Source organism: Oncorhynchus keta, chromosome 35, assembly GCF_023373465.1.
Source record: "Oncorhynchus keta strain PuntledgeMale-10-30-2019 chromosome 35, Oket_V2, whole genome shotgun sequence".
Lineage (NCBI taxonomy): Eukaryota > Metazoa > Chordata > Actinopteri > Salmoniformes > Salmonidae > Oncorhynchus > Oncorhynchus keta.
This window is the reverse complement of record NC_068455.1, coordinates 35,533,605-35,546,116: the sequence shown is the minus strand read 5'-3', so window position 1 is coordinate 35,546,116 and position 12,512 is coordinate 35,533,605. Positions and strand designations below refer to the sequence as shown.

At 43.8% G+C, this 12,512-nt stretch overlaps 2 protein-coding genes across 15 annotated transcripts in view; one reads left to right on the top strand and one right to left on the bottom strand.

The window, feature by feature from the left end:
- Positions 1-2,371, top strand: part of tfb1m (transcription factor B1, mitochondrial) — a 45,693-nt gene extending 43,322 nt beyond the window's left edge. For all 5 annotated transcript variants that reach the window (XM_035752531.2, XM_035752533.2, XM_035752534.2 and 2 more), the window contains exons 7-8: positions 466-593; positions 1,241-2,371. In XM_035752531.2, coding sequence (XP_035608424.1) covers positions 466-593; positions 1,241-1,487 — 375 coding nt within the window. In that variant the 3' untranslated portion in view covers positions 1,488-2,371. The remainder of the gene's footprint in view (positions 1-465; positions 594-1,240) is intronic.
- Positions 2,372-2,704: 333 nt separating this feature from the next.
- LOC118368434 (rho guanine nucleotide exchange factor TIAM2) overlaps positions 2,705-12,512 on the bottom strand; it is a 132,055-nt gene continuing 122,247 nt past the window's right edge. For all 10 annotated transcript variants that reach the window (XM_052496929.1, XM_035752516.2, XM_035752515.2 and 7 more), the window contains 4 exons: positions 6,614-6,716; positions 6,425-6,512; positions 6,045-6,190; positions 2,705-5,289 (listed from right to left, as the gene is read on the bottom strand). In XM_052496929.1, coding sequence (XP_052352889.1) covers positions 4,619-5,289; positions 6,045-6,190; positions 6,425-6,512; positions 6,614-6,716 — 1,008 coding nt within the window. In that variant the 3' untranslated portion in view covers positions 2,705-4,618. The remainder of the gene's footprint in view (positions 5,290-6,044; positions 6,191-6,424; positions 6,513-6,613; positions 6,717-12,512) is intronic.

Sequence of the window (12,512 nt, the reverse complement as noted above, 5' to 3'; positions counted from 1 at the left end):
TACAGCAAGCCGCTGGAACAATGGAGAGAAAGGCTAGGGATTAAGAAGTGCGTTTGAACGTGTCGCCTTGTGTCTTGTCAGGCTCACTGGTATTGAACGTCGCCGACTTAGTATAACAGGAAAAGGGCTGGCCTTTTCTGCTCTTTTGCACAGGTGTTACTGTGGCAACCGGAACTGGCTTGCCATCCATCGCACGCTGCATCACCTGTTTTTTTTCCGTTTCCTCTCCACTCTCTATATTCTGCCTCTCCACTCTTTCCCTCTCTATCTTCTGCCTCTCCTCCACTCTTTCCCTCTCTCCTCCACTCTCTTTCCCTCTCTCTCTACCCTGTCTCTCTTCTGTCTCTCCTCCACTCTCTCTCTACCCTGTCTCTCTTCTGCCACTCTTTCTGCTACAATGAGAGGCTCCTATTCAGTGTTGCATACAGATCTATTTGAACCCCTGCTGCTTGTGTGTGTGTGTAGGTGGACGTGGGGGTGGTACACTTCACACCGCTGGCTCAGCCCCAGATCCAGCAGCCCTTTAAGCTGGTGGAGAAAGTAGTCAGGAACGTCTTCCAGTTCCGGAGGAAGCGCTGCCGCAATGGAATCCAGTAAGCAATATTTCTACCTCCTCCCACTTCACACACTCCAAGTTCTCTCTCTTTGTTACGTTCCACATTAAGTCAACTCTGTTCATCCTTGACCAGCTCTATACAAAGCCGCTCATGGCTCTCTCACTCCTCCTATCCCCTGCCGCCCCCATGCCTGTGAGGAGGCCCAGAGAACAAAAGAGAGCAGCAGTTCTGAGTCATTGGGGTGTCATAGGAAGACGAGGCATGATAAATGATGTACCTGCAGGGGGCGGAGAGACAGCTTGTGAATGAGCTCTCTGATGCTGAGCAAGCATCTGTACTGGGGATGTGGCTGTTTGGCTGTTCTGTATGCTAACTGTGAAAACCCGTGGTGTTGGTGAGGGCATCTGGGGCTATGTCTAGTCTATAGTCTGAGAACTGAAGAGTTATTTCCATCTACAGTACGGTCCGATGGATTCTTTACTGATTTTTAATTTTTTTTATTTACACCAGTGTCTGCATATTTAATCACAATAACATTGTTTATTTGTGGCAGCATTTAGTTTGATTTAAATGAACTTGTCTTTTTTTATCTAGAAAATGATTGGTTGTAAACTCAGCAGATTCCTTCTGGACCTGACTGTACCTGGCCGTGATGCCACCTGAGACATGTGTTATTTTCCCAGAATGCTGTTCCCGGAGGCGCAACGGCCGGAGCTGGCGGAGGTAATGATGCGTGAGGCGGACGTGGACCCCACCCTGCGCCCCACGGAGCTCTCCATCCCTGACTTCAGAGCCCTGGCGGATGCCTACAGCCACCTCTGCTCTGAGAACCAGGGTCTCCTCACCTACGACTTCAGAGAGGAACTCCGACTCAAACACCTTCACAGACGCCCGGGCAGCAGCTCTAATGGTACACAGCAGCCCGTCTGACAGAGAGGCGCTTAAAGGGCGGAGTGGAAGGAACGCCTAATAGTCTCCGTTAGTGACGAGAGAGACAACGCACTGCTCTTAGCGCTGACATTTCCACCTGGCACACGCATGCATTTTTAAACGCCATTTCACTGTAGTCACGGAGGCGCTGGATGAGACTGTGAATCTTAGATGGGATAGAAGAGGGACTGTGGTGGAAACAACAGGGGAGAACTGAACACTGGGCTGTGGCAGGAGAGGGAGAGACTATGGGCTTCGGTCCAAACTGGAACAGCTAACACACATACTAATCTAGAGCTCAGGCACTCCAGTCCAGTTGTAAAGAAAGAATAGTGTGTGTGAAATTATCAGGAGATTTGTGGTAATCATTATGTAGGTTCTTATATTTGACATATCTCAAATCTGATTCACATTCGGAGAGTGGAGTCACAGCCAGGGTCAGCCTAGAGCAATTAGGGTTACATGCCTTGCTCAAGGGCACAGCGGCAGATTTTCACCTTGTCGGATCGGCAACTCAAACTAGTGACCTTTCGGTTACCAACACTCTAGGCTACCTGGCGCTTCAAGCTCTCGTATATTATACCCTGGTTCTTACCTCGTCCTCTGGGAGATGGAGTCCGGAAACATTTTCAGGACGATTTAGAGAATGAGAACATGTTGACGTTATTCAGGCCATTCCACCTCCCTCACTAACTGGAGAGGAGGGACGTGCTGTTGGAAAGTTGTCAGCTCTTGGTGAGGCTATTAAAATCCTAAAAAGTGAGGACTCTGTGTGCCCTGTTAGAAATAAAACGCTGGCCATCTGTGATAGTACAATAATGTTTCATTCATTTGTTTCTGCTGCACAATCCTCAGATGTGTACAAATAAAAATCCTGGCAATTTTTTGTTTTGCACGTTTCTTCCTCCAACTCTGTCAATGACCTATTAATTATTATGTATCTTTGGTCCAATGTACAGGACAAGGAGTCTTCATTTCTGACAGCTCAACAAGGGATGGAGCTGAAACAAATGTTTACTTTACCTGTCAATGAGATGAGCTTAAAGGCAGACTGAGGCAGCTTTGAAATGAAACGAGTGCTCTCGCAGATAACGTTTATTTATAAAACAGTTCCATAAGAAAAGAGGCTTTTCACATTCATTGGTAGGCAAGCGTTAAAGTGGAGTCGAGGGCAAACAGCTTCAAAATAAAGTACCTTTACAAAAATATACCCAAACTACTTGTGGTACTGTATTTATTGCAAATTACAGCCGTATCTACCTGTAGAAATGTCAAGTATGTGTAAGAATATAAAAGATTCAAATTAACTTACAGTACAGCTATTCTGGAAAAATATGTACACAAGTACATAGAAAATAAACGTATGGGAGCTGCAAACAGGGCAAGTTGACAACGCATGGTTTCAATGAAATCATGCAGTTTTATTTGACAACGCCTGTACACACTGGAAGCTACGCTTTAGGAGAACGACAACCATACTCATTCAGTACACTGAAAATAAATCTAATTGGGAGAAAAACATTTTCTTCAATTCAAGCCTTAACCCCGTTTATTTTGCAGATCAATAAATAAACATTGCTTAAAAACAAACACAAATCCCATGATGTTTCAAATATAGGCAAACAGTGTACTTTAGTGCACAAAATACAGAAAGGCAGAGTCGCAATAAAATCTATGTCCATTCAATCCTGTTGATTCAGTCTTTGTTCAGTCTATTGATAAAGCATCACAGACTAAGCTTAGAAACGTAAGCTTAATTGAACATATGCAACATTTACCCAGAATGCAGTCTTCGCTTAACACGGGAACATTCCCTTTAAAAAGTTCAATCACGTAGCGCTGAACTTCCGGCGATACGGATTGAACTAGAGCCCTAACTCCTACAGAAAGTCCCGAGTTAAAGTGAAGCTTTTAGGGTGAATCTCAAGTGGCATCCTCATCTCCTTTCCTCGGACTGATGAGAGCAAAGTCTATCCATCAAAATTATACTCACCTCTCCTATATCGAGGAGACGAGGGGAGGAAGCCAATTGAGATGGCCCCTTAGAGAAGGGGAGAGTGAGGCATATACAGTAGAGCGCTGGGTGGAGGCGGAGCTACGTTGTGCATCAGTGCTCGGCAGATTCCTTGCCGTCATTATCAGGGACAGAGTCACCTCGTCTCTCTCTAGGGGGGAAACCAACTCATCTGTCCTTTTACACCTGTGCATAGCTAAGCAGGTGGGATCTGCCTTGGTCGTTCCACGTAATGCGTCCCTTTGATATTTTCAGTAGAAACTGTGCACCAATATTGTATTTTAAAAGCCTGTTGTATGAAATGAAGTGCCCAACTTGGAACATTCAATAAATATGCATTTTCATGTGTACCATATATGACTTCTAGAAAGATGTTAACCTACTACATTTCACCACCATTGTAAAGCCCTACTTATTTTGTTGCTTTGGCAGTCATTTCTGAAGAGGATTCATTTAATGCGATTAGTGATTCATTTACCTCTGTCCCTCATTTTAAGATCGACTCTGAACCCCCATTTTAATATGGTGAAACTACTCCTTTTTAAATACAGTACCAGTCAAAGGTTTACACAAAGAAACACCTAATAGACAAATAAAAGTTTAAAAGCAGGTGAGCTAGTTGTACTATTTTGTGCCATTTTCTGGTGATTTGTGGTGGAAAACTGAGTGGGTCGAGCATAACACATTCAACGTGTTACTCAGACAGGCTAGACATTTTTTTTGTGAAGCTTGCATTAAATTGTCCCTCCCTGTTGCACACAGCATGCTTCCATTTCCCCAGTCACAAAGGGATTTATGTCTGATTTAAGATGAAATCCTCAACCCTGTTACTATATTTGGCACTTACTATACATTGCACATTGTAGAACATGTGCTCTTCATGACAATGTTAAAATTAGGTGAAATAACACCCCCCCCCCAAAGGACGAATTTCATGGAACGACCAGCCTACTGTACGCACTCACAGGAACACAGTTTAACTTCAGAGCTGAGGCACAACAGAACCCTGTGATACCCTGGGACTAGGACAGAACAGAACCGGGATTGCCCCGAGGCAGGGACCAGGGGCTGGGCAGAGGTTTGGTCCTTCTTCCTCTCCTTGTGTCCATCCCTGACCCTACGAGGCGTTGGGGGCACTGCCAGTGTCTGAGGAGTCCGTAGGGTCGTAGAAACAGTCTTCGTTAACCACAGAGGTGAGGCTCTGCACACTGAACTCTCTCTCCAGTAGAGCGTTGAGGTCCATCGTTGCCACGTCTGTCTGGCTGTCCAGGGAACGGCTGTGTTCCCCCTGGCTATGCCGCAGGCTGCTGCTGCCTTTCCTCTTCACGGGGCAGATGTGGCCCTGAACCAGTTTGGCCGGGCTCTCCGGGGTGTCCACCTCCGCTCCCTCTGGCTGCACGCGGGGAGCCGGCGCCCGGGAGGACGCCGCTTCCTCCGACAGCCTCAGACTGAGAAACTGGGCCTCGATGGCGCTCGTCGGGGAGCTCCCTTGCCCCTTCTGCCGCCCCCCAGACTCACTGAACTCATCATCGTCCTCATCACTCAAGATGTCTGACTCCTTCACAGAGCTAGAGACAGAGGAGCGCTGGGAGCCCCGGGACCAGGCCTGTCGGGTGGGCAGTGTCTTCGGCTGTGTGGGACCGTTGGCTGGGGGAGCGCCAGAGGTGCTGTGGGTGCTGCTGCTCAGGCTGCCCTCGTCAGAGTCAGGCTGGCCAGGTTTCAGTGTGCTGGTTGGTGAGGGGAGATCCACCAGGGGCTGCTTACACAGCCAGGAGGCTCTGGTCGAACCTGGTGGGGGATGGAGGGGGGAGAATAAGAGAACTGCTAACTGAGCAATAAACTCACTCATATCTGGACAATGAGGGCTTATAATCTTTAAGTCAAGGTCATGTAATTTTAAGTTATACAACGTGTGAGTCTAATCCCGAATGCTGATTGGCTAAAACCGCATTCCAGCCAGTGTCTCTTTCACAAGTTACAACTGGCTAAATCTATGACTTTAAAATGCCTATTTACTCTGTTCCATCTGACTGTGCAATCCAAAGTCTAGATGCTATAAAAAGCATCTAGATATTATCACATTTCTTTCAGACTAACATTAAGTTTTCAACTGCAGAGATTTGTATAGACCTGGCTGTCTGTCTCTCTGACATTTGCAACATTGTTTCAATATTCAAATTCTATCTGAATGACTGGGTCGAGTCTCTGGCAACCGCACCGATAACACAAATGGCTTGGGTAGCAACCCTAGATTTGTGTTGGAACTATATCTTGTGGAACGCCGAAATAGTATGATGAATTTATTCAAAGTAACTTTTTTTAATGAAAATATGTCAATCAATATTTGAATATGTTGGTAACCCGTTGTATACAATGATAATGCCCTGGAAGCCGGTATTTGGAGGATATATTGGCACAGTTTTCCGCCCCTCGACGAAACACCAGTGCCAATATGTCCTCCAAACACCGGCTTTGAGGGCATCAGCACTTAAATAGAAATCAAAGCAGTGATTTATTTGGAACAGGGTAGGGATGGGACTCACCTATCCTGGCAGAGGAGGGCAGGGTGCTGCGTAGAGGCGTGAGGCGCTCCTTACACCCCCTCTCGGCCGGGCGCATGTTCCGCCTGACGTTTTCCCGGAGGATGGAGCGGATAACCTTGATAATGTTGACTTTGCACTCTGGGACACTGGGAAGGAGACAGCGGGAATCTTTATATACCATACGCTGATAGAAAAGGGCTAATTCACTCAGTGAGTCTACAGTAGGGGGGCACTGTCCTGCTGGGGATCATTTTCCCCTGACACTCAATGGACCACTGATTGGCTAGAGAGTCCATGCACATCCCTGACCTTGTAGAAGGCAATCAAGGATGAGAGCTATAGATCCATAGTCTCCAGTCGGAACTGTTGCTCTCTCTTACCTGCTACACAGCTGGAAGACAGTCTCTGGCCTTCCCTCCAGTTCAGACTTGGTATGTATCAGCTCCCAGATGCAGGTCGTCTCAGTTCCTAGGAGGAAGGCATTGGAGAAGTTCAAAAGACTGTGATCTCTTCTATAGTTAATGAGAGCCACGATGGTATGTGCATGTTTGTGTGTCTTGCTCTCTTACCTGTAGTGTTGCCTAGTCGGACCTGCAGTGCAGAGAGCGGGATGAGCCAGCGGAACTTGAAGGGGTCGAGGTCTCCATGGGAGTGCGCCAAGCGAGGGGCGGTCTGCACTCACACACACACACACACACACGAGAGAGATGTTAGGCACTATTGACATCAAAAGGCATGTAAAAGCAGGGGTGAAGGTACATTTCTTATCAGCACGGGACATGAAAGTGCTCGCATAATGTAGTGTTTTTTATAGCCTAGGTGTAATCATAGAATTCGATATAGAGTCCCTGTTCATTTAATATCTGATGTCTGTGGGCCTAGTAGCCTGGGCCTAGTAACGATTTGTCATATCACTTTAACATGCAATACCTTTTAACATAGGCGGTGTGTGTGGGTTTCATGTTCAGGAAGCACATTTTTACCATAAAAATGCACCTTTAGAACAAAGCATTTCATGCATCCTGGCATTTGCAGACGTATGTAAGATATCACATTAGGAATAATAATATAGAAAGTGTACAAAACATTAGGAACACCTTCCACCTTCTTAAAAATGTCATGGCATGGACTCGACAAGGTGTCAGAAGTATTCCACAGGCATTATGGTTGAATATTGTCCTGGTATTTTTCAAATGTTCCATCCTGAGAATAAATCACTTTTCTCCCGGGTAACCTGGTATTTTCCGTCAAAACCAGATGTGTCATTCAAAAGCCTTATAAAGCATAGAAATAGTCGTGACTGGATTTGATCGAAAATCAAGCCTGATGTGCCCTACATTAAAGACATTTCATGAGCCCAAGCCAGAAAACACATATATGATATAGGCTACAGGACATTACACACAACAGAAAAACAGAAAAGCCCTTAGATGTAGCTAGCTGTATGCTCTTTTGGGTAAATACATGAAACTGGCTCCAGTAGCCTAATCTTTTTGAGTGTGAATTGTATTACTGTACTGCATTATACTGTATTATAATAGACTGGAATTACACACATCTTTCAAACCACATGGCCTAGCAAATGCCATTTTAGGCTAGCAAATGCCATTTTAGGCTAGCAAATGCCATTTTATTTTTTTAAATATAATAAGTCCTATTTGTTTAATTAGTAGACTGACGCATATATACCTTTAATAACATCAGGGGAATATTATGAGCCGACCTCTATCTATTGTTGCTTAATTCAAAGATTAAAGATTGAATTGTTATGGGTCTGAATAAATAACTGCTATAGCCTTCCGCCATCGTGTGTTCGCTCGTCTTTCAAGCTACCAGTGAGTTCTATTGGCTGCTGCATTTAACATTTAGCAAACAAGAGCTTGAGTCCCTCTTTGAATAGTCTATTGGTATAAGAAATTATATGAAAAATAAAAGTCTAGTCTAGCTTTTCCTGCATGGGACTCCAAGAGCTAAGGAGCGTTTTTTTAAAGGAGAGAGGCCAGTGGAGCACAGGTGCTTGCTTATTGCGCAAGAGACAGAGGCTACAAGTTAGAAGCGCATTATGCATAACCCATAATTCATTAGCTAAGTATAAGGCTAATACTGCATTTAATTTATTGCCTGAAAGAGGTAGGACATCTAAATATTGGGCTACATGTCAATCTAGAACAGGATTATCTATTTTGGATGTCATTTGAATGGAGTTGATGGAGAAAGACAGAGTGCTGATTTAAAGCAACAATATTGGATTGATGGGCTTTTTTAAAGCTCTGCAGCTGCAATTTAAAAAAATCTTTACAATTAAAAAACAAGGTGACCCCCTAAAGCCAGATGGAGATGGGTAAATTAGACACTCATTCGGTCTTTATATTACTGTAGCAAATGTAGGCCTTTCTGTCACAAGAAAAAGTTACCATGAGATGATAGGTCTATATGCATTGTGAACTGTACTCCATACTGAGATGGGCTGTCTGTCCTCACCCTGAGCGTTGATGATTTATCATGCCGAGGCCGTAGAGAAGCCAGGTTTAGACACGGCATATCATTTAACAGTTCCATTTCATGCCGATCATATAAATCATTTATTTTAAATTTACCGGTTTCTCTCAGTTATTTATCCTGAGAAAATGGAGTCGTTTTGGGCCATTAATCCTGGTAAATCTCGGTAACCGGGTTCCCGCCATTCAACCCTAAGAAGGATGCTGGCCCATGTTGACTCCAATGCTTCCCACAGTTGTGTTAAATTGGCTGGTAGTAAATCTCTACTTCGATTAGCTAGTTCCATCTCATCCCACAGATTCTCAATTGGATTGAGATCTGGTGACTGGACAGGCCAATGCAGGAAGCTGAATTCACTGTCATGTTCGTGGAACCATTCCTGTACAATCCTAGCCTTCTGGCATGGGGCATTATCCTGCTGATGGATACACTGCTGCCATGTAGTGATGCACCTGATTGGCAATGATGTTCAGATATCTTGTGCCAGTCAAACGTTGCTCCACTTTTACCAAGGGGCCCAATATGTGCCAAGAAAACACATCACACCATCACCAGCCTGCAATGTTGACAAGGCATTATGGATACATGTACTCGTGGTTTTCTCCATCACCTAGTCCTCCCATCAGCGTGTGTCCGCAGGAACCAGGATTAATCAGACCAGGCAATGTTTTTCCAATTCTCCAGGTGTCCAGTGTTTTCAATCCTTAGCCACTGCAACTGCAGTTTTTTGCTGAAAGAAGTGGAACTCTAAAGGTCATCGGCTGCCATACCCCATTTTTGTCAAGGTACGACGAGTTGTGCATTCTTTTATGGGTATTTGGGCACCAATGTTGTACTGGACTGTCAGTTGAACAACTGTAGCCCGTCTGTGCACAATGTGCGTCGGCCTCCTTTGTCCTCTTTCATCAATGACCTGTTTTCGACCACTGGCCTGTTGTTGGCTGGATGTCCTTTGGGTAGTGGATCATTCTTGATACACACGGGAAACTGTTGAGTGTGAAAAACCCAGCAGCATTGCAGTTCTTGACACACAAACCGGTGCGCCTGGCACCTACTACCATACCCCTTTCAAAGGCACTTAAATCTTTTGTCTTGCCCCTTCACCATCTGAATGTCACACATACACAATCCATGTCTAAATTGTCTCAAGGCTTAAAAATCCTTCTTTAACCCATCTCCCCCCCTTCATCTACCCTGATCTGAAGTGGATTTAACAGGTGACATCAGATGAAAGCTATGATCCCTTATTGGATTCACCTGGTCAGTTTATGTTCCTAATGTTTTGTACACGCTGTGTAATTGCAAGAAATACTGTTCAATGCAGTGCCTAGTGGTGTAGAGTAGGCCTAGGTTATATCAGATACATTTCTTCTCCTTATGAAGCTTTAAAAATAAGGTTCATGAAATAAATAACTTGCTAACATCAGATAGCATTCATATATTAACCATTTCTGAGACTCTCTTAGACAATTCATTTGATGATACAGCAGTAGCAATACAAGGATATAACATCTATAGAAGAGACAGGAATGCTTATGGGGGAGGTGTTGCTGTATATATTCAGAGCCATATCCTTGTAATACTTAGAGAAGATCTAATACAAGTGTTATTGAAGTGTTGTGGTTGCAGGTTCACTTGGCACATCTAAAGCCTTTTCTTTAGGGGTGTTGCTATAGGCCACCAAGTGCTAACAATCAGTTTCTAAATAATATGTGTGAGAAATGCTTGATAGTGTACAGTTGAAGTCGGAAGTTTACATACACCGTAGCCAAATACATTTAAACTCAGTGTTTCACAATTCCTGACATTTAATCCTAGTAAAAACTCCCTGTCTTAGGTTAGTTAGGATCACCACTTTATTTTAAGAATGTGAAATGTCAGAATAATAGTAGAGATAATTATTTATTTCAGCTTTTATTTATTTCATTACATTCCCAGTGGGTCAGAAGTTTACACACACTCAATTAGTATTTGGTAGCATTTCTTTTAAATTGTTTAACTTGGGTCAAACGTTCCACGTAGCCTTCCACAAGCTTCCCACAATAAGTTGGGTGAATTTTGGCCCATGCCTCCTGACAGAGCTGGAGTAACTGAATCGGGTTTGTAGGCCTCCTTGCTCACACACGCTATTTCAGTTCTGCCCACAAATATTCTATGGGATTGAGGTCAGGGCTTTGTGATGGCCACTCCAATACCTTGACTTTGTTTTCCTTAAGCCATTTTGCCACAACTTTGGAAGTATGCTTGGGGTCATTGTCCATTTGGAAGACCCATTTGCGACCAAGCTTTAACTTCCTGACTGATGTCTTGAGATGTTGCTTCAATATATCCATATCATTTTTCGTCACTCATGATGCCCTCTATTTTGTGAAGTTCACTGGGCCCTCCTGCAGCAAAACACCCCCACAACATGCTGCCACCCCGTGCTTCACGGATGGGATGGTGTTCTTCGGCTTGCAAGCCTCCCCCTTTTTCCTACAAACATAACAATGGTCATTACGGCCAAACAGTTCTATTTTTGATTCATCAGACCAGAAGCCATTTCTCCAAAAAGTATGATCTTTGTCCCCAAGTGCAGTTGCAAACCATAGTCTGTCTTTTTATTGGTGGTTTCGGAGCAGTGGCTTCTTCCTTGCTGAGTGGCCTTTCAGGTTATGTCGATATAGGACTCGTTTTACTGTGGATAGAGATAATTTTGTACCCGTTTCCTCCAGCATCTTCACAAGGTACTTTGCTGTTGTTCTGGGATTGATTTGCACTTTTCACATCAATGTAGATTCATCTCTAAGAGACAGAATGCGTCTTCTTCCTGAGCGGTATGACGGCTGCGAGGTCCCATGGTGTTTGTACAGATGAGCGTGGTACCTTCAGGCGTTTGGAAATTGCTCCCAAGAATGAACCAGACTTGGAGGTATACACATTTTTTTCTGAGTTCTTGGCTGATTTATTTTGATTTTCCCATGATGTCAAGCAAAGTTTGAAGGTAGGCTTTGAAATACATCCACAGCTACACCTCCAATTGACTCAAATTATGTCAATTAGCCCATCAGAAACTTCTAAAGCCATGACATCATTTTCTGGAATTTCCCAAGCTGTTTAAAGGCACAGTCAGCTTAGTGTATGTAAACTTCTGACCCACTGGAATTGCGATACAGTGAATTATAAGTGAAATAATCTGTCTGTAAACAATTGTTGGAAAAAGTACTTGCGTCATGCACAAAGTAGATGTCCTAACCGACTTGCCAAAACTATAGTTTGTTAAACAAGAACTTTGTGGAGTAGTTGAAAAATTAGTTTTAATGACTCCAACCTAAGTGTATGTAAACTTCCGACTTGTAAACTGTATGTGATGTAAACAGAGAGGTCTACTTTCTTGGGGACCTAAATATTGACTGGTTTTCATCAAGCTGTCCGCTCTTACTGTAACCAGTGCCTGTAATCTGGTTCAGGTTATTAATCCACCTACCAGGGTGTTTACAAACACTACAGAAACAAGATCATCCACATGTATCAATCTCATTTTTACAAAATCTATAGAACTTTGTTCTAAAACTGTATCTGTACCCATTGGATGCAGTGATCACATTATAGTGGCTATATCCAGGAAAGCCAAAGTTCCAACAGCTGGGCCTAAAATGGTGTAGAAGAGATCATACAAAAGATTTTGCTGTGACTCTTATGTGGATAATGTTAAAAAATATTTGTTGTTCTGATGTGATTAATGAGGAGCATCCAGACACTGCACTTGATGAAATTGCTTCTTCTAATTATTGATAAACATGCACCTGTTGAGAAACTAACTGTTAAAACTGTTGAGGCTCCATGGATTGAGGAGGAGTTGAAAGAGATGGGGCAAACGGAGTGGCTAATAAGTCTGGCTGTACATCTGACTGGCTGACTTCCTGCAAATTGAGAAATGATGTGACTAAACTCAACAAAAAGAAGAAACTGTACTATGAAGCCACAATC